The following is a 23,210-nucleotide window of genomic DNA, read 5'->3' as shown; positions in this document are numbered from 1 at the left end:
TCTGTGTGTGTACCTTCATTCCAGTCTGATAAATAACAGCTTCATATTCATTTCAGCCCCTGCCTATATGATTTCATAAGCTTTGATCATATTTTCTCAATCTCCTCCCCTGTAGGTGGAAGAGCCTCAGCCACTTTAATCACTCTTAGTACATCACAGTTGGGCTCTTGTGGCTCACTTGTACACAAGTGTGTTTGCACAATTTCTTTTTTAGAAGTGAAACAGTTACGTTGCTTTAAAAAGTGGAAATGTAATAGAAAGTTATCTTTGGCAGAGGGCAGGTATTAGTGTCCAATCTTTTGAAGATATTACAGGATAAACACTAAAACCTGCATTCTGGATACTCTTAAGTGTCAAGTAAAATAATAGATACAACCTAGAAACTACACCAAAAGGCAAGTTTAAAAATGCAGAACCATCTTCCGAACAATGTAACAAATGGCCTGGATTTTGCTGCTGACAGAGGAGTACGAAATATAATTGATGAAATTCTGTCTGAAAAGAAATTCCTGCTGCTTCTCCAGGATTGTACAACAGCATGTCCTGACTTAGTAAGTGGCACCCAGGTGAGATCCAGCACTGGGAGCACGACTGCAGCCTCTATCCACAAGATGCACGTGAGTGTTGGCACCATCAGATCTGCTTCGGGTCCCGCCTGGTGTGGGCATTGGAAGGATCCAGGGTACTGGCAGCAGGTGTGTGAGATGTGTCCAGTTCTGTGTAAACTTCTCAAACACTGCTGCAATAAATGATTTCAACATTAAGTTCAATTTGTTAGGATAGCTACACTCAACACCAGTTTCATAAGAGCTGGCTGGGCTGTTGTTAGTTGTAGTGTGGGCGGTATTTTTGTCTTGTTAAAGGAAATGCGGATTATCTTATAATTATCCCAGCTACTTCTGACACTCTCTTACAAGCTGTAAATTCATGGATTAAAACTACAGATAGTAATTTCAGAATTTCCTGTGGTACTTCTAGTACTCTCTGGTGTTTGGTGACTGTGTCTCAATGCAGGTATAGTTGAGGAATGGAATAATTGTATTTTGGGGAAAATAATCTTTAGAGAATATGCAAAGACATATGGTAGTCTTGGAAAACTGTGCAGTCAAATAAAGATGAGCTGAAGATATAAATAGAGTTCTGGCAAATAAAGAAATCAGGATAGTATCTGAAGCAGCTTGTTTTTCATATTTGTAGACATCTGGATAATCAGTTGTAAGAACACTTCTTCCAAGTTACCATGGTATCAGATTTAGGTATTACTACATTTCACAATCATAGAATCTGAACTAGCTCTTTTATCAGATGTCAGCATTTTAAAATCTTCATCACCAGCATCCCACTTCAGCAGCACATCAAGAATCCTCAGAGAGTCTCTGCAGCTTCTGGTTTCTCACAGCCATGCCTGCCTGTCGTGTGTGTAACTTCTCCACCCAGTCAGCACAGGCTCGCTTTGCATCTCTCCACTCCTTCCCCACGAGGGTCTGCCTCTTTCAGCTTCCTCTGACTCCATTTTCCTGGAGTAAAATGAATGCAAAAATCTTTACATATCTAATAGAATAAAGTTATCATGATCATCAAATATATTTCACAACTATTTACAAACTATTTCATAATATGCATATGAAGTAAATGAGGATTAAGGTGATTCCTCTAAGTGCAGTATAACTTATTTCATTAACAAATGCTGATTGAGTTTTGTTAGCAATAAGCACTATATTAATGTAAATATTGATTAGAAAATACCTTATTCAAGGATTAATTTTAAGATTATGATCCTGTGCTTCATAATTAAAAACTTCTTTTGTGTTTTTACAAGTTTTTGAAAGCCTGTTGTAATAACCACATTCCCTTTTTCAGGTTGTATGAGTCTGTAAAGTTCCTTTTAGAGCTTAGAACTTTGTTGGTGACTTGTTCTGTAGAATAAGTGTTAGACTGAGTGAGAATAGGAACTGACACAAGGGTGGAGGAAAGGGGAATTGAGGCCACATATCCAGCAGTCCTGGAGTAATTCCTGAGTACACTGGGTCAATGGAGAAGGTTTCAGGGAGTATGTCAGATACCTGAACACAGATGTCTGGTGGCATTTTAGATGTGATGTAGTAACTTATGTCCCATGCCCATGTAGGAACTTGAGTCTGCCAGCCCTGTGTCTTGGATACCTGAGGACACCTGCAGTGATGCTGGATCCAGTGTTTCAGAGCTGGGGAGCAGCTACAGTAAGAGCTCCACTAAAGAGCTAAAAAGCACATGGCAAATTATAGGCTTGACTAGTTCTGACAGTGGATTTTCTCCTCTTCCACAGCACTTTTCCCTTGGAGATTGTGTCAGGGTGCTGGAAGCAGGGGTTGAGGCTGGACTGTTCGAGGTGAGGTAAGGCCAAAGGTAATTTTATCAGACACCAGTAGAGCTGGGGATGGTTCTGTGGTCAGATGCCTCTTCTCAAATCGCCTTTCCCTCTCCCTTCAGTGTATTTGAAGAAACTAAGAAATAAAGCTTCCAAAGGGCTCTGAAGAGGATATGGGCTTTTTTGAGAAAGCATGTAACTACAGGTCTGTTCCCCGCCGAGGAAGATGGGGGAATGGGGAATGCATGGGAATTTGGGGGATGCACAGTAAACAGAAAAAGGCACAGCAACACTTTCAAATCAGTGACTGCTTATTGAAAAGGCACCGCCGAGACCTCAGGGCGGCGGGGGCCGAGTCGGGCCGAATCAAGCCGAGGCGGGCAGAAGAGAGCCCAGCCGAGCCGAGCACAGCCGAACACAGCCGAGCAGGGCCGGGCCGAACCTAGCCGAACCGAACCGAGCACAACCGAGCAGAGCCGAGCACAGCCGAGCCGCGCCGACTCGAGCCGAGCCGAGCCGAGCCCAGCCCAGCCCAGCCCAGCCCAGCCCAGCCCAGCCCAGCCCAGCCCAGCCCAGCCCAGCCCAGCCCAGCCCAGCCCAGCGGAGCGCCTACCCCGCCCCGCCCCAGGAAGCGCAGGGTTTAGCGGCCGGCCCGCGCCGCGATGCATTGTGGGGCGCAGCAGCAGAGCCAAGATGGCGGCCAGCAGGAGGCTGATGAAGGTAACAGCGCCGGGCAGGGCCGTCGGGCGGGCGGCCCCGGCTCCCGCGGCTGCTCCTCCGCCCCGGCCTCCTCTGGCAGCGCGGGGCCGCCTCCCCCGCCGCGCCCCGGTGGGGCGGCCTCATCCGCGCCCCTCGGCGGCGCCCCGCGCCCGAGCGGCCAGAGCGGGAGCAGCCGGCACTTGGGCCGCGGCCGTGAGGGGCCGCGCCGCCCCCCCGCCGCCGCCGCCCCGCGCTCCGGCAGCGCCCCGCGGGCCCGGCTGCCGCCCGGGGCTGGGCGGGGGCGCTGGGCGGGCGCCGCGGGCTGCCCCGACCCCCTGTCTCGGGGGGCTCCAGGGTGACTAAGCAAAGAGGAAGGGACGGGGGGAAGGAAACGCCGCCGCCTGGGGCCGGGGCATCCCCGGGACGGCGGGAGGGCTCGGCGGCCCTGCCGGGGGAGGGCTCGGCGGGGAAGCTCTCTCTCCTCCCTGCGGAGGGAGGTTCGCCGCTCCCCCACGCTCGCCCCGGTGAGGAACCGTCCCCAGACGCCCAGGGATGAAATAATTTCGTTTTCGTTGTTTCGGAGAGTAACCTCTTCCTTGTATGAGTAAGAGGTTTATCACACTGAAACATGGACCTGGGTTCAGAAGTTTCTTCATTCGCTGCGGACGTGGTAATGTTTTTGTCTTCACTCTTATTTGTTCTGAATCGTGAATGATACTTGGAAATGGAAACTCGGCCCCAGTTGGGCTTTAACCAAGAGCACCTAGAGTTTATGGTTAAATACCACTCGGGATTATGTTTCTCATTAATTTCTTTGAGGAGGAAGGTACTTAGAAGGAAAATAGTAACTGTTGCCCCCAAAGCACTCAAAATTTTTTTATGTGCTGTATATAATTGCTAATTAACATCACAAACTGTAAGCAGTGAGGTTTGCCTAGGACACACGCACATAGTAGCATGAAATTTATTCATCTGTAAAATGCTATGGCAGAACCCAAATTTGCATGCAAAGTGCCTGCGGGGAAATCAATGAACTTCACAGGCCAGTCCTGGGAAATGGAGGGGGAAGACCCCATAACTGTTGAGCAATGTTTCAGCCTTATTAAAAAACCCATCCCTGTGGGGTGGAAAGTAACCCTGCACTGGTATTTGATAGATATTTGGGTGATTCTGTTAAACTTAATCCTTTAATACCAGTTTTACAGCTGGCTTCAAGGACATGGACCTCCAGTAGGGCTGGGATTTCACCAGGACATGTTCATGGCACACCCTGAAGTTGTATTTCCTTAATGGTGCAGATGTATAAATAACCATTATAACTTGGGTATTTTGGAATAAACCAATAACTCAGCAGTGCTTCTATAAGACTCATTTTGTTGGTTTAAATAGTCTATGGAACATTTAAAAATTAAGTAGTAGATAGATTGTGTGGAGTGTCATTCATATATATTAAAAATCAGTAGGCATAAACCTTTAATTGTCCTTAAGGATCCTGGTGAGATGGGATTCATTTTTGATAGCTCTATATGTTCTCAGGGCTTTAGTATCATAATCACTGTGTCTGTTGCTTCATACTCAAAGTTCCCCTTATTTTCAGATATAAAATTAAATGGTTGTTTACTATTTTTATAAGGCAGCTTTTCTGCCTGTTCTGAAAAAATACATTCAGTTTTGTTCAGAAGCACATCACTACTACTCTGGTAGGAATAATATATATTTGCAAATTTTTTTGTTAATTTAAAATAACAAGAAAAGGCAAGAAAAATTATTCTTAATGTTTTCAGTGTCTCTTGCTTTTCAGCCCCCCTCCTCATTTTCACTATACTTCTGAAACATTAGTACTTCAGTCTTTCACTAAAATTCACTAAAAATGAGTTTTGATGATGTGATTTTCCAGAAAATTGGTGTGGCACTTGTTTCTCAGAGGGAGTGGCGTGGGAATGAAGGAGATATTGATAATTTACCTCTTATATTTTCACTTTTGTTTTTGTTGCCTAATATCTGTGGGTTGTTCGTGCTATGTGTGGGTTTTATGCAGTTGAAGAGCTGTGGGTTGCTCTGTCCCACAACTTGCAGAGGCTGTTCAGTCAGCAGCTCCCTTCCTGCTCTGGGGAGTCAAGGCAGCCCAAAAGGCTCTGGCTTTGCCATTCATCTCGGTAGGAACAAAGTAGAGCTGTCGTAGGGATGATGTCATCGGGATTGCTGCAGCATGATGTGAAGGTCCAGACTCACACATGTATCAACTTAATATCACTGTTAAAGTCCCAGATTTACAGGTTCACTTGCATTTAAAGTCTTTCAATGCTGAAGTTTTGCAATTGGGAAGAGTCTTTGGGGTGTCTTTGTCAGGGCCTTAGAATGATGAGTGATTATAACTAAAGGAAATAGGGTTTTTTTCTGTGTCAGTCAATTACCTTTAAAATAATTTAGGATAAGCATTAACTGTCTTTTCTTTGAGCTAAATAATCAAGTTTGTCTTTGATAAATGAGACTAAACCTTAAACCTTTTATAGTTATATAAAATTAAGCAATTCCTGTTTCCTTAAGGTCTTGCCAACATTTTGAAGTACTGCATTTTTTCTGGACTCAAATCATGCATCATAGTTATTCATATTAATCACCATGGCTCAAAGAGACTGGATGCAGTACATCCATAATAACTCGCTGTCTGCCTGTAGAAAACTGGGAGTCATGTCCACTGTCCAGGTGGGAATGGATGCCCTTTTCCAGTTGGGGAAGCCATTTGCATCTTCAGTTCACAAAGCTCTATGTGAAACAAGCATTATAAATTTTGCCGTTGTACTTGTACCGGTCAATTTTAAACGTGAATTCAAGTTATAAAGACAACAAGATCGGCTTGTTAACTGAGTGTGTGTTTGAACAAATCACCTTCCCTAGGCCAAAGACCTTTTTTATGGCCTCTTTTTGCCAAGCTTGGTCCCATCAAATAGTGCCATCTAACTGAAGTCTTCTCCCCTGATTCACAGCATCTCTGTGGAGGTGTGTCCTTCCAGGAGCACACCTAGCTTAGCAAAAACGTGGAATAAACATGGCTAATGACTCATATTCCAATGACATCTGAGGTGGAGGTTTGGTCTGTGAGCCACCCTTGCATCTCTTCTAAGTGCCCCAGTTGTTGAATCCTGACTCCTTTTGAAATGTGAACGGTGGGAATGAAGCAGTCTTTGTCAAGGATGTGGTGGTGTGGACAGTCTCTCAGGGTTAAAACAGGCAAATACGGAGTGACTATATTTAGGAGAGGATCTAAGGCTTCTCTTTAAAAGGGGTGCTGGGTTTCATGGCCCTTTCTCATAGAAGGGAAATTGTCTGCAGGCCATATGATGGGGAGCACAGATCTCCCAGAGACATGCCAGAGACTTCAAGGAAAGGCTTTGCGCAGTTGCCACCTACTAATGTAAAAGAAGCCATTCTCCATGCTGGATCCCTAGCTAAGTGCAGTGTGGTGCAGAGGAAAGGCTCTTGTGGTGTTGGACACTCACAGTACTTGCAGGGGTGGTAGCATGTGGTGCTGAGCTGCACCTCCCAAAGGGTGTCTGGGTGCTCTTGGAGAAGGCTGTGCTGCCCCAGGTGTGGAGCTGGGCCCTTCCATGGTGACTGCCTGGGATGGAGCTCAGGTGTCTGTAAGATGCATGCTTTGGTTTCCTGGTTTTCAGATGTTCAAAAGTATCTTTAGGGGTAGAAATTGAAAATTGGCTTAAATAGTAAATAACACTTCACATAGGAGGTGAGATATGTGGACAATTATTTTAATGTTATTGTTTTTATGCTGCTTCCATAGTTCCATAGTCAAACATTTATGCAACTGTTGAACTCCATGATAAAACACAAACATGGGACCACACCCAAGTAGGTTGCCTGCAATCTCCAGGATGCTGTGGTCCTGTAAACACTGTAGTGCTCCCAAATAAAGGGGTTTTAAACAACTCTGATACTTGAAAAAGAATTTAAATTGATCCAAACTTCAGTTCTTAGTAACAAGGGAAATACGGTTTTGAGCAACATATGATTGTCCTTAGGCAGAAGTGAGAATATCCATGCATTTTCCCTTTTTGAAACTGAGAATTGACAAAAGGATTTTTAATCAAATGAAATTACTTTGCCAAAAAATAGAATTGCTCAGTCAATAAGACGTGAGTATCCAGGATTGTAATGTTGCAGAGGAAACACTGCTGATTCTTGAAAGAACTAAATTCTATTTCTCTTTTTGGTTGGATTTGTGATGGGTTGGGGGTTTGTGTGTGTGTGGTAGAATCAGATTTTAAGGTGTTTTATTAAGACTTCTCTGTACTGTAAATGCAGAAAGTGAAACTGGCCAGTTCCTGATCAGTGTTTTGGAGCCTGTTTGACTTACAGGCATTTTTTAGAGGATGTATTCAAAAGCAGATAAATATAAGTTGTAATAATGGTTTAGAGTTATTTCAGGAGACTTTTGGTTTTATTTGTGAATTTAGTAGCATTCTGGGCTTGAGGCAGAATTTACTAAAGTCAGTATCAGCTCTTACACTTTTTCCCATGTTCTGGGATTGCACTCTTAGAAGTATTTGCCTTCACTGCATTTTCCTTTCTGGCTTGGGTTTTTAGAGAAGTCCCAAAACTTGAAAGATGCACAGACAACATAGTTGCAGGTTTTTTAAAGGACTTAGCTATATTTTAAGCTGATGCCCCTTTTCTTTCTACTTTCAAACATTTGATTTTTGATTTGAACAGCACAGAGTATTGAAAAATAACAATTTTTAAACCTTTAATGGTTATATATGAGAAGTAGTATGTATTTTTGACTACCTTCTGCATTATATGCTTGAGGATCAGGTACCTCCTCTAAAACAGTGTTTTCTCCATTTCATGTGCTGTGTATAACGCTTCGAACATCAAATTCCAAATTAAAAAGATCATTTCTCAAGAGAGCCCCATGAACTAAGACATTTCAGTTTTTCAAGTGGATAAACCAAAGCGGCCAAGGTCACATGCAAGGTTGATAAAGGAGCGGGGAGTGAAGACTGAAATTTACTGCAGTCATCTAACCTTTAGTTATGCTCCTCTTGTGCTCCTTTAATTATGTTACTTGACAAAATTAGGGGGTGGAGGACAAGAAAAGGAATTAATCTATTTACTGTCTGCCTAGACTCGTAAGTATTACTTTGAAATAAATATCTGGACTGTATCCTTTTATCTCATAAAATAGTTTTTGTCCCTTTGGAGTTGCTCAAGCCCACGTTAAACTTATTGTTAGCTTTTAATCTGTGTCGCTTGAAAGTATTTAGTAGCTCATTCACTTTTTTAACAGTACTTTTATACTGCAGTTGTGTCTGCCTCCCTAGCCCTGAGGCAGTTAGATCTTTATTATGGGTTTTGGCAGTTGCCAGAAGAAAAAAATCCAAACAACCTCCCCTCATACCCTTAAATTGTGACTGGTGAAGCTCTTACCACTCCTGAAAGCTGCTGGCCTGTGTAGTGTTAAACTGCAGTTGTGGGGACTGTAGTGGGGAAAGAGCTGTTTGTAAAGAACTCCACCACGGAGTTGATTCATTTGGAGTGACATACAAAGTCTGAAACACTCCCTAGTATAACAAAAGCAGTTTCTAGTATAAATTGCAATCTGTCTAAGCCCATAGTTCAGGTGTGTGCCCTGCTAAGGTGGCTGGATTGTCCCTGACCTCTGCAGTCCTGGCTGCGTGTGAGACACGGAGCTGCCGGCTTTATCCCTGGCTGTCCCTCACACAGCTGTCAGCTCTTCCCGCAGGAGAAGGGCACGCTACAGGCCTGACACACTCCAGTAATTTACCACGGCTTTGATTTTGGAAGTGGGTTCCTGCAAAGGCCTCACATGTCAGTTTAAAGAGGAAGATGGCCTGAATAATTTTTGTCTACTTTAGTGCCTCTGTACTGTTTAATTCCCTCCCTCATATGGTGGACTTGAGAAAAAATGGGAAACAATTTGTATATTTATTTTAACTTTTCATTGATGACATACAAAGTTTTACAATTTTATAATGATCTCTGTGTGGGATTCTTCCATTTCTTAATTCAGCATCCAATTTTTTTAACCTGAATCTAACTATAAAATGTAGGTGTTTGAACTTCCAGCAATGTGAAGCCACGCTTTTCTAATTTGTTCTATTAGCTTAATAACATACCTGAATTATAGAGTCATAGTCCTTCCTTTTTTTGCATCTGGAAGATTGTTTTCTGGGCCAGCAGTGGTACAATGCTATTGCCTGAACCTGGGACAAAAGTTCCTGCATGGAAGCTGCAGTCCCACTGGGTGTAATGGGGGAGATTTCTGTCATGTGCATGATGCTTTTACTATACTAACTAGAAAATAGTCTAAACCCATTTTCCTTTTGTTCCCAGTGTCTGATGTGTTACATCTAGTGTGGAGTGGAATTTATTCCTTTTACATGCTGTAGAGTAGTGGTTTGCATGTCTGTATGTGATGGGAGTGAGCAGCAAAACTCAGAGCAAGTTCCTCTCCTGACCCTGTCAGGACAAAGTCAGCCTGGGGTCCAGCCAGCTCTCCCTGAGCTGCTGCTTTGTGCAGGAGCACTCAAGGGACTGGGGGGATTTGCACTCTGAGTGATGGTAAAGCACCTCTCAGAGCTGCGATCATAAAGGTTATTTTCTTTTGAATATTTTGTTTTGCTCTTTCTATCCATATAAATATGCTTCATGGGATTATTTTTGGGGGGGTTTATGTTTTCCTGCTCTAAGGAAATAGGATAATCCTCTTAGCTCTTAAAAAAAAAAGCACCCAAATTGTCTGTGACATTGCATAAATCGAGCAGCAGAAGAATTTGGGGATTAATCCATGGGTCTAGACTAAAAAGTCACTGTTAGTATCATGAGGATAGTGTTAGGCATCAATTCAGTATCCAAACCTCCAAGGTTAAACTTGCAGTGGGTAGGAATATAAATGTTCATTTGCTGGTATGTGGCTCTCGTGATTTTTGTTTCACATGCACTTGGAATTCCCATTTTCCCTTTGGTTTTGAATTTTATCAAGATGCTGAATTTATGCAAGGGGTTACTGCAAGTATTAAATCTGCCAGTCAAGTGCAGAGAGGTTTGATCCAAGATGAACATAGAGGTATTTTAGAAAACAAACCATGGACAGTTCAGCACTTGTAGCAGAAAAACTGATCTTTTTTAGTTTTCGTTGTGTAGTGCTTTTGCTTGTAATTGGAGAGTTTATCATAATTATATCCAGCCTAATTTTGCAAGATGCCTGCACCTAGTGCAGAGCTGAACACTGTCAGAGCACCCCAGTGCTGCTGTATAAGCAACATTTTTCCTAACCTGTGCAGCCACCAGGCGTGTGCTGCAGTTTTGAAAGCACTGAGAAACTTTTATGTTTTGCTATGGATGATTTTTGAATTCATATTTGGTTAAATTCTCTTTAAAGATAAAATGGCAGAGTTCAACCACAAAGGACTGTAATGTTGTGGGGGAAATAAAAGTGAAACCTTGAGGTGTTTCTTTTTAGGTCTTCTGAAATACTTCATGAAATAGTCCCTACAGTAGGGCTTATATGTCATTTTAAATATAAAAATGCTGAAATATTTATTTTGTTGATACCTGGTTTGCTAACTGATTAAAAATAGTTTGACTGGTGCAGAAAGATAACCTTGCTCAAGACTGACACAGCTTTAAAGAGAGAAATCCTAGTGTGTAGTGTGAGCTTTGAGGTACTAATAGTGTGAGCTTTGAGGTACTAAACAGAGAGCTGAATCTTTTCAAGTTACTGCTCCAAACAAGGCTTGTTTATCTTAGATTGATATTTTTCTGGGTTTGGATCACTTTAAGCTGTTCATGCAGGAATTTGTTCATTTTCAGTTGAAATAATTGGCCTGTTCAGTGGTTTTATCCCTGTTTAAAACTATTATGAAATAGTTCTTCCAAATCACTGTTTTCCTTCACCCAAGTCCTAAGATGCATTTTATTTCTACAGTCAGAGTATTATCAATAGTCTGTGACCAAAGGCCCTATTTTACATTTGAGATAGAAAAACATTTTTAAATCTAGTTTTTTAATACTTCTGCTTCATTTTGTCTATAATGATGTGAGCATCTCGGTTAATACAGTTATTAACTTACACTTAACACTTTGTTTTGCTTTCCAGGAGCTTGAAGAAATCCGCAAATGTGGAATGAAAAACTTCCGTAATATCCAGGTTGATGAAGCTAATTTATTGACCTGGCAAGGGCTTATTGTTCCTGTGAGTATAGACTACTCCTTATGAGCTTTAAAATAAAACGAGGATCATTTGAATCTCATAAATCCACAGCTCAGCAGTGCTGCTGGTGACCATGAAATGATTCGTTATTGTAGGCCTGGACACATGGCTGAGGCTCCATGGTGGCTCTGGGCTGCTGGGAGAGGTGTTGGAAGGGGGAAGCAAGTGAAGTTTGGTTTTACATTAAGTCTAGAGTACAAAATGTACATGATCATGAGGAAAAAGAATGGAAATACAAACTCCTTAATGTGTTTTTTTAATTTACTAGATTTATTAGTAGGTTATAACTGAGTATTGGGAATGCGAGGAAAAGGTTTGGATTTTCCAAAGTGAGCTCTTTAAACGAAAGTAGTATCTTTATTTAGGCATTAGTTACTGCCAAAGTAAACCTATTTCACTTAGTTTTTTTAAAAGCACTACAGTCTTCTTAGGGAATGTTTAATCAAAGTAGATAACCCTTTTCTTAGTCGAATACAGAGGGATTTGTTACTAAGGGGAAAGCAGGAAATGTGTTGTGTTAGTTTCTTGGTTGAAAATCACTTGGATTTTCACCTCTTGTTTTTTCCCCTGCTGTGGCCCATAGCAGTGGGAAATGGCTGGTTTGGTTCTTAGAGCTATTTTTAGTCTGCAGCAATAGGGGATGGGCCATGGGGGCAGCAGTTGTGGTTTTCTGTGGGTGCTGCCATAAAGCCTCCCCAACCAGTGTAAGTCTGTCTTTTTATTATATGAGTAAGACTTTGAGACATCTCTGTTGCAGTGCCTCTGCCTCGTTAGTCAGAGGCTGCTCTGGAGCTCACATGGCACAGGCTGAGGTAATGGCTGGGCCTTTACACTTTAAATGCTGTGGAATACATTACATTTACTGTTTGCTTATGGATTGCAAGTGATTCCTTGGAGTGGCTGACACTACTGCAAACAAAGCAAGCAGGATCTGACACTGAAATTAGAGCTGAGGAACAACTTGCTTTAATCAGCCACTTTGTGGTTCAAGTGTAACAGTTTAGTGCTTTGATAATACTTTGAAGCAGTATAAGGTTGGTAAATATGACTAATAAAGCAAAACACGAAAATACTTGTTTATTCCTGTTAAGATTAGGAATGTGTGGTGTATAGCAGTTATTTTTAACAGTTTCTGCTCAGCAGAGGATGAGCGTGCTGTTTGTTTTGCAAAGCTTTGCAGCATCACAAGTGTTTAAATGTTGGCACAATGGACTGTGCTCCAGATCTGCCTTTTGGTTTGTAATATGTCCTGTTACAGGGGAAATAACCTCAAATGCACTGCTGATATAGTTAAGGGAGAATTTTGTTAAGAAATTGCACTTGCTATAGTAATTTAAAATGTATTGTTTGTGTTCAAAGAGTAGTATAAGTTTCTATACTGAGGTTATGCTATAGATGTTTTGGTGTTACTGTCTCTTGAGCTATTTTTGGTACTGCAGTTGATAGCTTAAAAATGCAATACATGAGCTCACTCAAAGTTAAACTTTCTTCTCTGTGTTTTTGCTTCACGTGCTGTTTCCATTTTTGCAAATGTCCTTACTTAGGGTTTAAAGAAACATATTTCAGTAGGACTAACCAGCTGCAGATTATTAAATGCTATAATTGGGCATTTCTTGGTCAGCTGTTTAATGATGGTGTGAAAGATAAGGCTTATTATTTTTAATAGTGTTCCTACAGAATTACTGTGAAAGATAACGTAAAGATGAGCTGTTAAGCTTGAAAATGTAAAGATCATGTTTGTAACATATTTTATTCCTCAGAACAAGTGTTAGTTTTTAAGGGTGTTCACTCAATTGAGAAGCTGAAGATACCCGGTCGACTTCTTTTCATGTTCTAAATTGTAGAATGAAGTAGTTTCTGTCCTGTGGGTGGCCAGGGTACATTATTTATTTGATTTCAACATTAAAAAAAGACTAGGTAGCCCATGCTCCATGTTCATGTAAGAGGTACAGTGAAGAAAATAGATGTTTTGAAGGCAGGTCACTTGTGTCAGTTCACTGAACATCCTCACAAATTACAGCACATGATGCAGGCAAGAACAGCTGAGCTGTGGGGGAAATGGACAGTGTCTGCCTAAGTTGTCACCACTGCCACAAGTTATTAGTTCAACTTCCAAAGCTTTTAGGATTGCTTGGGTAAAAAGTTACTTTAAAGGCGCTGTAGTTGCCTCTCTGGCAGAAACTGTGCTGTATTTCTTGCAAACACACAACCAGATTCTCCACATGGATGAGCCTAAAATGAAATGTTTTCTGTTGACAAATATTTCAATAGAATGCTCCCCACTGCCAAGTATTGGTAAATTCTGGAGTGGAATTGATTACAGGGATGGGTCTGGTTGCTAATGAAGAGTGTGTGTGATTATACTTTACACCAACTGGAAGCTCTCATCCTTTGATTCTTGTTCCCAGAGTGTTTGGAAAGGCTTCATTCCGTAGTTACTGTTTTCAGTGCAGAACAGTATTTTCATAGGCTTTAAAAGTAGCAATGGTTTTATTTTTGTTCTGCCTCTCTTGTGCAGTATCTGAAGCATCAGTATCAGTAGTCTAACAGGTTTTTCCAAGTGAAATTCTGGGCATTGTTTTTTCTGTTTCAGCATGAAGAACTGCTTTGCTCACTTCACAGTTCTCTCATCCTGCTCCTTCAAAACTGATCTGATAAGAGTGGGTGCTAAAACTGCATACAAATTCAGAATGTTCTCATCAGCAAACACAGTGAATATCTATCTTTAGTACCAATGAATGCTCAGCAGATTTTTGTGTAGTCAGCACAAAAACATTCTCGAAACATTTAGGGAGATCTGTCAAACCAAATTGCATTGCTGTTCATGCCACCATGTTGTGAGACGCACAAAATAACTCTTCAGAAACCCATTTCCCTTGTCAGGCTTGCTGTTTGTGTCTCAGAAAGGGTTTACTATGTTTTCGAAACACAAAGCAGGGAATAAAACTACTTACAAGAGACAGAGAGGGCCTTGAGTTGGAAGTAAATGGAGCTGGATGCTTTCTTACCTCTAGAAATGTCAGCCAGCTGTAGGACAATGGCAACCTGTTTTTTCCTGGGTGGGTGCAAATGTGCAGGTTGTATTGCCTCTCACATAGGTTTTGATGTTTCCTGACACATAAACCTGGCAGTAGTGTTGGTAGAAAATGCCTTTCAAAGAGGTCATACAAGAGATCAAAGAAATCCACATCTGTACCATGCTGCTTTTCACTAGTGTCACACTAGCATGTGCCACATTCTTGACATTCTGCCTTCTTGTTGCAGGACAATCCTCCATATGATAAAGGAGCCTTCAGGATTGAAATCAACTTCCCAGCAGAATATCCATTCAAACCTCCTAAGATTACATTTAAAACAAAGATCTATCACCCTAACATCGATGAAAAGGGGCAGGTTTGTCTGCCAGTAATTAGTGCTGAAAACTGGAAGCCAGCAACCAAAACTGACCAAGGTAGGACTCCATGTGGAGAAAGAACTGGGTATTGAGAAACTTTGTAGGGTCTTTGAGTTTAAAGCTAATAATGTTTCACTTGTCAGCTTCTCAGTGCTCTGAGGGTATATTCATTGTAGGGTTTGTCTCCTGAATCACATGTGATGAGCACAGAGTATAATTCTTGTGGAATCTCATTGTGTTACTGGAATGGGAGGTACTGGCACTGAAGTGGCATTTCCACCTCCAGGAAACCACTTCATGACTAAGGAGTTTATTAAGGAAGTGTCCTCAGCATACTTTAAAATTTTGCTGGTAGTTTGTGTGGGGGTTATTCTGTGTTTCTTTTTAAACAGTGACTTTAGAATCCAAAGGTGTTCAGTAAATTCCTGGATGTTTGAAAGAAAGGGTCTAAAGGCTTTGTTTATTTTATAATCTGCCATGCGGTTCAGTTATTTGAACATATGGCTTGAATTATCATGGGAGTCGTAAACAAAATCTGAAATAATACCACAGATTAACTTGTAGTTCTTAAAAGATTATTGCTGTTGGGTTTGCCTTGTAGAGTGTCTTTGATGAGAATCTAAATATTGTAAGGAAAAAAGTTTTGTCAGGTTCTGTGGCAGACTTCAGTGTCATATAAGTAGGGTTTTTTCCTGTTGTTGCTTGCATGAATTGTTGGGGTGAGAATTTTGTGTTGTCTGGCACTTTCATTATTATAAATATGTAAAGCAAACATCCTTGAATTTAATTCAAATGAGTAGCAGTTTAGGGCAGTGCTAGAGCTTCAGTGACACTAAAATATCTTCTTCCATAGGAGAAAATAATTCTCTATTCCAGGCTCTTCTTTAAGGTTATTTTCACATGATCTGTGTTCCCAATAGAAAACAATGCTGTATTTAAGATTTCTTTTTTCTGTGCACCCCTGTGTGCTAAAGAAAGTACTTCCTGTTGTGTGATCTTGCCCAAAGACAAGAGGAAAATTCCTGTAGTTGTTTTAGAAGAGATGAAGCAGCTGAATGTTGGTGAAAATGGAGGTGTGATCCTTTTGGCAGCAAAAGGAACCTGTGAAATAAGACAGCCAAGATCTTCAATTTGTTGTAGATTTATCCCTGATTATACAGGACAAAGATCCTTGGGAGAGAGGAGATGGAAAGAACGTGTGGAAGGTTTCTGTTCTATTCCACACCTGAGCAGCTGTCTTGGTGCTATCAGCCCCTGCTAGTTAACTAAATTACTTGCACGTTTCTACTCAGCTTGAAAAACAAGCTGTCATTAGCTGGAACTACTCATAACAATTGTTTGCATGCAGGAAATAGTCAGTGTCTCCCTGAGAAGTAGCAATTCCCTTTTTATCTGAGAGAGTGAATAAAAGCTGTGCTAAAATCAGAATTTGGAACCGATCCTGGGTATCAAAACATTACAAATTTCTCAAGGTCTGCTGTGTTGTGGTTTTTTATTTGTCCTCACTCTTTCTTCAGTAAGTTGTTTTAGTGTCAACTTCTGTTGTTACTACATGGTTGTACGAACCTGGGACAATGTTACTAAAACCCTGTTTAAATGTCTATTCCTTTTCCTTCAGATTTCTTCTGCACTGAAAAATTCGCTCTCAGCTTTTCTCAGTGAAATAATGTGACATCATTAGTACAGCATCAAAGTGACTGGTTTTGTTCATGCAGGTGTCAAAAAGAGATTGTTCATCATAAATCATTAACTTACCTTTCACATACTAAAAGTGCATCTTACTGCTGTACTTTTGGTAAATTTATGCTTAATATTAGAAACAATTGTTATAGCAGAATAGTCTTCAAACACTGTGGATATTGAGGCAGCTCCTGTTCTGCCAGGCCTGTTTTTTTCTGTCTTGTTACTGTTATTAAGGTTATTGAACACACATTTTCTCTGTAGTGTTTTTGCATGCCTTGCTCAGTGAGAAGGGATTGCCACTCAAGTGTTTCTGCTGGTTTCAGCAATGTAATGGTAGTTGTTGTAAGGACTGGTGAGTTACTGTGAGAGAAGCTGGTATCAATTTTACTTTCCTTAGATAGTTTGATGCAGTTTAAACTTGCATTTGTGGTAAGAAACGTTCCTGTTTAGCAGTTTAGAGACACAGGTCAGATTTGAGTGTGGCTTTGAGTATTTGTTTTGACGTTTGCTCATGAGTGGAAAAGACTGAGATCAGTGCCCCAAACAAAGCCACTCTGGTGTTCTAGAAGCATCTGCTGTAGTGATCATCATTGTATGAACTTGCATTCCTGCCCAGGAACACTGACACCTTTGGGCAGCTGGGCAGTGGGACTCCTGGTCCTTGTGAGCTTCCAATGGCTGTGAGGATGTGTGTGAGAAAAATGTAGCAGTAAATGGCACTGTGGGGTGTGAGGTTCACTGTGTAAATGTCAGGTGCATTTCCATTTCCTGAAGAATGACTTTCCTTCAGAAAGTGACAGGGACATTGGTGACATTGCTGTGAGCACCTTGTCACTCTCACCCCGTGGTTTGCCCAGTGCATCTCTACTGGCTGCCTTGGGCAGAGTAAAGGGAAGACTTTGCCTGCTGTTCATAGGAGAAGAATCATAGGGAAATAAAGCTGGAAAAAAGAGTTTCCAGAAGAGTCTGGGTCACAGCTGTGTCACTGTGACAGGTGTTGGGAAATGCTTCATGGTGCAAATTCTGTCTTTCCCCAATCCCTTCAGTGAACCTGTCTGAGAACTTCGATTTGTTCTCAGCCATAGGAGAGGATTTTAGATGGGATGCCAATTACATGGGAAATCATTTGTTGTGCACTTTGGTCTCTATTCATGTTGATTTTGTTTACAAATACGATTTTCTGGTGTTCATTCATGGTCATTGAACTAAATCTTGGCATATCACTACAGCTTACTCACGCCCTGCGCTTGAAAAGGCCTGAGATTTATGGGGATGTATTTAAATGCAGTTAAAGCTCTTTTCTTACAGGGGAATTTTGCTTACATTTTGATTTTGAAAAATTAACCATCTAAGTCTCTGACCGTATTTATACTTCTTTTGACAGTAATCCAGTCCCTCATAGCACTGGTGAATGATCCACAGCCCGAGCACCCCCTCCGGGCTGACCTAGCTGAAGAATACTCTAAGGACCGTAAAAAATTCTGTAAGAATGCTGAAGAGTTTACAAAGAAATATGGTGAAAAGCGACCAGTGGACTAAAATCTGACACAAGCGCTGTCAGCAACCTATGATAGAAGATCGGAGCAGTGCATTTGAGACACCCCGTAAAGCAGGACTCTATGGAAAATTGACAAGTGCCACCTTTTGGTGTGAACTTGTGGCTGTTACTAACTTTCTACAGTTTTCTTAATCAAAAGTGGGCTAGGTAACCTGTAAAGAAAGGATTAAAATTTAAGATGTTCTAGTTCTGCTTTCTTTGTTTAAAAATCACTGCTTCAATATACTTTAAAGTATGCTGTTTTCTTTTTCTTGTCAGAATTTATCAAAAATATCTTAGACTTATATTCTGCCCTTAAATTGAAAAGGTTGTGGCTGTCATTTCTTATTTTTCCTTGCAGTTCCCACTATCTTGAGTTCATTCATTGGATTTTAACTCCCTCCTCAAAGTGATGTCTTAGGAAAAATATCCCAGTTCTGGCAGAAAATGATTGAGTGTTTGGCAGTTTCATTTACTTTTCTTTCTAAATGTTGCACTGTGCTTTGTGGGACCTGTTGAAAGTTCCCCTGAACTTCAGTTTGTAACATAATAAACAAAATCCAACCCCACAAAACCAATCAGAAATAATGTCTGGGTCTGATGTAAATCTGGCCAACATCCATTAAACGGGGAAACCCAAGTTTTTGTGTGTGTCATTGAATTAGAATATGGCTTATGTTCTGCTCTTGGAAAACTTTGGAAAAAAATCTGTAGCAAATAAGTATTGGAATGTGATTGCAAACTTCCTTCACTTCTATCTTTAATACCTATGCAGAGTAGCGGGAAACATGCACAGAACAACATTGCAACCAATCCAGGAGAGTTCCAGAAACTGGGGACCAAGAGGTACCAAAGTGACAAACTGTCTTTTGAGTTTAAAATCATTATTTTGGAAATATTAATTTTGAATTCAAGAAATCTGACAGCACTGCTGTCCTCTCTGAACATTTTCCCTCAGAATGCGTCAGGAGCATCTGTGTTTGTGGGATGGCCCTCGAGCCGTTCCCAGCCCCAGCACGGCTGCGAGGCCAGGCCTGAGCAGTAAGGTGTGCCAGGGTGTGCTCAGCTGCTGCTGCTGCTGCTGCTGCTGTGTTCAACACATGGGGCAGGGGATTCAGTGAGTGTTCAGTGTCAGGGGAGTCCCTCCGTGGCTGTCCCGGGGCACTCCTGCGCATGCTGAAGGAAAGGGAGCCCTTTCCCTTCAGAGCTGAGCATCCTCTGCTGTGTCTCTGCCGCTTCTGCTGCCTTTCGTCCCCAGCCCAGAGCGTGCTCCTAGCACCAGTCAAACTGCCACACAGTCAACCTGCTGTCTCCCCTTCTGCAGCTGGGGTCTGCTACTGAGTGAATGGATTATTTCCAGAAATCTGTAGGTATCTGGGAGCACATATCATTTTGATGTGCAGGAAGCTGAGTTAAAAAAACCCTGACACCTAGGTGGTTGCCTGTACTCCTAAATTCAATTTTAATACAGCCTATGCCTTTGCAACCTTTCAGAACTAGTGTGTCAAGCAAGTAGCTCTCTCTTGTTTTTAATGTCTTGTGTATTTGCTATTTCCTCATTTGTCCCTCTCCTCTGGCTTTCATTTCCAATTTAGTGTAAACAATGACAGCCCAGTACCTCACCTCTGTTGAAAGTAAATTTTTTTATAAGTTAGGGAGCTAAGAAATTTTATGTTTAAGTGTTCTTAGACAGATTCTTTGGCAGGTAAATAAAGTTAAACCACATTCACCTTATTTACAGAAACTTGCATTTCCTAAGTGTTTTCAGGCTTGTGAGAGCACTATTACCAAATTTTCACATCTTTGTGTCTTCATTTGCAGAAAGTTGGTACTGATTTTGTTTCGTTCACGCTCACTCAGATTCATAATAAAATAATGCCAAATTATCTGTCAAACTGAAGTGTGTAACTTCTGCATCACCTGAGTCACTGTACCTTTGATCATGTCTATTGGCATGGAAACTTTACCATTCTCTAAATTTTATTTGAAACAAATCTGTAGCACTAGTTTGCTGCCCTTGTTGCTACTCAATAGTTACTCTGTGGTTGTAAAGCCTCTCAGGTCAAAGACTGCATCTGTCTGCCTGGCTGTGATCGGATGCCGCGGGAAGGGACGGAGGGGCTGTGCGATCGCAGGATCTCCGGCCGAGCCGCACCAGCCGCTCCCATCCAGCTGCAGAGCTCACACAAAGACAGATCTCGCTATCGGTTCTCTTGGTGTGTTCTTCATCGTCCAATTGCTAAACTGTGAGACGCGTAAACAAAGTGCTGGCGCGTGTCTGGGGTAGCCTCTGAACAAAGGGATCCAGCACCTGTGTGGCTGAAGGCTGAGGAGAAGAAATCCAAGTGTGAAGTCCTATGATAACTCAGGAAATCAAGCTCTTGTTCTCTCTGGTTCCCTAAGCCATGCTGAATTCTAAATGTGCAGTTGAACATCCACAGTGAATGCAGCGCACTGGTGAAACTACACCCAGGAGTACTGGTATAGGCTTTCTGCAAGTCCATTCTGCTACCCTAATAAAAATTGCTCTCAAAGGCTTTGTGGCATGGTTTTATTTTCACAGAGGTCTGGGAGTTAACTGGGATTGTACTGTTCTCGTTTGAACTTGGGTTGTCTTTAAAGCTTTCACAGAACCACTGAGAAATTTCCTTATCTCCTTATACTTTATGCACTTGAAAGGTTCCCTGTTAAGTAGCCTTTTAAGTAGTTCATTATTAATTTCTCTAGTAAAACAGAATTTTGGGGTTTAATGCTCTACATTTAAAAATAAGGAATTTCTGGAGTCCATTTTTCACACTAGAGCCCTCAGGTAAAGGCTGCCCTTAGGTTTTCAGCGTTCAGCTGCCAGGAAATGCATCCAGAATTTCACAGGTGTGTCACGTGCTGACGGGTGCGATCAGAGCCAATCCAGCGCTTAGAACATGGGGCGGTTTAAATGTTTTTAAGTTAAAAATGTCCGTGAGAACGCGGGGCCAGTTGGGTACCGCTGGAGCTCTGCGGCTGCAGTGCGGCCCGGCGGGCACGGGGTGGCGCTGGCGGGTGCGAGCGCTCCGGCCGCGGCTCTGTCCCGCTGCCCCCGGCAGCGGCTTCGCATCCCCGGGGTAACACCGGCTCTGCTCTCACCCCGCCCGGCTCAGACATAAGGCATTTTATAGAATATAGGAAAGAATCGGGGAAAATATCTTCTACAGGATCCTTGGTGTTTTTACTACTTGTACAGGACAAAAACTTCCTCAGATGTGTTATAGGAAAGATCAGACAGTTCCCATTAATGATAGAAAGGGAGGCCCTTCCAGCGGTGTGGGAGCAGGCAGCTGAGTGGGTTTAGTTCACTCACCAGATATAACTAAACTCGAAAGCCTCCTGAAGCTTTGCAATAGAAAAGGCCTGAGTTTATTTTTCATTTAAAAGAATGATGACCATACTGATATTTTTTTATATTAAAAAACATGGTTAACAAAACCAATTATGTTAACTAGAATCACTCCTGTGCAGAGAATGAGCACAAACAATCTAAACTAATTTTTCCCCGTGTGAAAGTCCTTACAGGAATGACAGAGCTGCAGTGCTACTGGGGCTATTGGAGTTTGAATGTTCTGGTGACAGGAATAAAAGGGACAAATACAAGGACCTTCTCCACTCGCAGCCGTACTTGTGGCTGGTACAGCTCATGGTTGTCCTGAGGGGCAGTGGGTGGTGCAGGACCAGTTGCTGCTGCTCTCATACACAGCAGTTACTAAAATAGCAGATGGGTCAACAGTTGCTGCTCCTGCAAAGTCATCCCAAAAATAAGAAGCCTCTCCAAAAGGGCTGTGGCTGATGTTATTTTCCTAGGGGGGGGGGCTTAATGCCAAGAGGCAACGTAAACAGGCAGAGACACAATTCCTGCCAGCTGAGGTGGCTCCCAGGTAGCTGCAGATCCCACTGGGGCCGTGTGTGACCTGACTGCTCTGAGCAGAGGAAGGCTCTGAGGGTGAAATGTCCCTGCGCCCCTCACCATCGGTGCACAGGTACGAGTGGAGGGGCAGGGACTGGCTGCTTTCAGAGAACCAAGTGCTGCAGGTGTCCAGTGGGTGACCGACATTGAGTGGCTGCTCCAAAGCAGCACCTGCTCCCCAGCACAGTTCTTGTTTTGCCATCAAGTCTGAAGGGGAAATGATCAGACTCCTCAGGGTGCTGTGCTGCAGTGTCTCACAGTCAAGTCTGTCCTCGTGCTGCTCCTTTGCTGGAGCTGCATCCTGGGAGCGTGTGCTGCGCTGGGGCGCTGTGGAGGTGGTGTCACAGAAGGAGTTTGGCACATTTTGAGCAGACATTGTGGTCTTAAACCTGTAGCTGGGGCACTGGGGCACTGCTCACAGGGTGGTGGTGTCCATTCCCAGGCCATTCACAGCTCCTGTGAGCTGTACCAGGGCCCGTGACCCTGAGAATTTCTTCTGAAGCTTCTCTGGACATCTGCAACTGCCTGTCTTCAGAGGATGGATGGATGGATGGATGGGATGGATGGGATGGATGGATGGATGGATGGATGGATGGATGGATGGATGGATGGATGGATGTCTGCTCATTTATTTAAAGATCTTTGAATGAACACAGCTGAATGTTCCTGCTTTTGTAATGGCTCTGCAGCTCCGGCTTAATTAATGTCTGGAGTTCATGGAGGCGTTCCCAGGACTGTGAGAAATCATCTGGTCCTTGCCCACAGCCGCCGGCGGGTGGGACACTGGGGTACCCTGGGTGCACCATCAGCTCGATGGTCACTGTGCTGCTCTGCGGTGCCTTGGCCGTGAGCTGCAGGACGGCGCTGTCGATGGCGCTCCGGATGCTGCTGACAGACATGTTCCTGCCCATGGTGCTCAGGCCTATGTAAATGTCTGGCCACCTGCAGCCAGAGGAGGGAACACAGCTGTTAATGCTAGAGAGGTAGGTAGAGAATTGTGTTACATCCACTGGGTTAGGAATCAAAATATACCTAAAATTTAAGATAGAAAAACATTCCTCTTTTTTTAAACTTTTAACTATAACCAGAAGTAAAACCAGAACATTTCCTGATTGAAACCAGGATCCTATTTCAAGCAGCAGTTCTACAAGGACAGCAAGGCCCAGCACAGCCCCAGCACTGTGTGATGGCACATGGGGTGTTTGGCATCTGTGAGCTTACAGGTGTATTTTATTGTCCCAAAAGGGAAGAGCAGTGCTAAACTGAGAAATGCCACACTATAGAAATAACTTAAGCCTGAATAATAACCCCTCAGCTAAGTAGAAACTGAAATGACTGAAATAAAATGGCAACCACCCAGCT

At 42.6% G+C, this 23,210-nt stretch overlaps 2 protein-coding genes and 1 long non-coding RNA gene across 8 annotated transcripts in view; 1 reads left to right on the top strand and 2 right to left on the bottom strand.

Moving 5' to 3' along the window:
* Positions 1 to 1,280: 1,280 nt before the first annotated feature.
* On the bottom strand, positions 1,281 to 3,046 carry LOC147649908 (uncharacterized). The gene is made up of 2 exons (XR_015277825.1): positions 2,961 to 3,046; positions 1,281 to 1,517 (listed from the first exon to the last, which is right to left on the bottom strand). It is a non-coding gene; the product is annotated as an uncharacterized LOC147649908 (long non-coding RNA).
* On the top strand, positions 2,984 to 20,445 carry UBE2L3 (ubiquitin conjugating enzyme E2 L3). Of its 2 annotated transcripts, none has more exons than XM_086856391.1 (4): positions 2,984 to 3,067; positions 11,184 to 11,279; positions 14,562 to 14,748; positions 17,759 to 20,445. In XM_086856391.1, exons 1-4 carry the CDS (start codon positions 3,041 to 3,043, stop codon positions 17,911 to 17,913), a joined length of 465 nt encoding a protein of 154 aa, XP_086712517.1. In that variant the 5' UTR covers positions 2,984 to 3,040; the 3' UTR covers positions 17,914 to 20,445. The 2 variants fall into 2 exon arrangements, with proteins under 2 accessions (XP_086712517.1, XP_023793323.1); XM_023937555.2 differs by lacking the exon at positions 2,984 to 3,067 and adding an exon at positions 3,391 to 3,716.
* YDJC (YdjC chitooligosaccharide deacetylase homolog) overlaps positions 19,874 to 23,210 on the bottom strand; it is a 23,032-nt gene continuing 19,695 nt past the window's right edge. For all 5 annotated transcript variants that reach the window (XM_023937547.2, XM_086856388.1, XM_023937550.2 and 2 more), the window contains one exon: positions 19,874 to 22,790. In XM_023937547.2, coding sequence (XP_023793315.1) covers positions 22,481 to 22,790 — 310 coding nt within the window. In that variant the 3' untranslated portion in view covers positions 19,874 to 22,480. The remainder of the gene's footprint in view (positions 22,791 to 23,210) is intronic.

The sequence above is a fragment of the Cyanistes caeruleus genome, chromosome 18 (genome assembly GCF_971803275.1).
Source record: "Cyanistes caeruleus chromosome 18, bCyaCae1.hap1.1, whole genome shotgun sequence".
Lineage (NCBI taxonomy): Eukaryota > Metazoa > Chordata > Aves > Passeriformes > Paridae > Cyanistes > Cyanistes caeruleus.
This window is presented reverse-complemented; position numbering and strand designations above follow the sequence as displayed.

Excerpts from the sequence above, each read along its gene's own strand:
- UBE2L3 (XM_023937555.2), top strand. The coding sequence starts at position 3,675 with ATGGACCTGGGTTCAGAAGTTTCTTCATTCGCTGCGGACGTG. Across the intron at positions 3,717-11,183 it reads CTTCATTCGCTGCGGACGTG|GAGCTTGAAGAAATCCGCAA; the intron begins GTAATGTTTTTG and ends TTTGCTTTCCAG. Across the intron at positions 14,749-17,758 it reads AGCAACCAAAACTGACCAAG|TAATCCAGTCCCTCATAGCA; the intron begins GTAGGACTCCAT and ends TTCTTTTGACAG.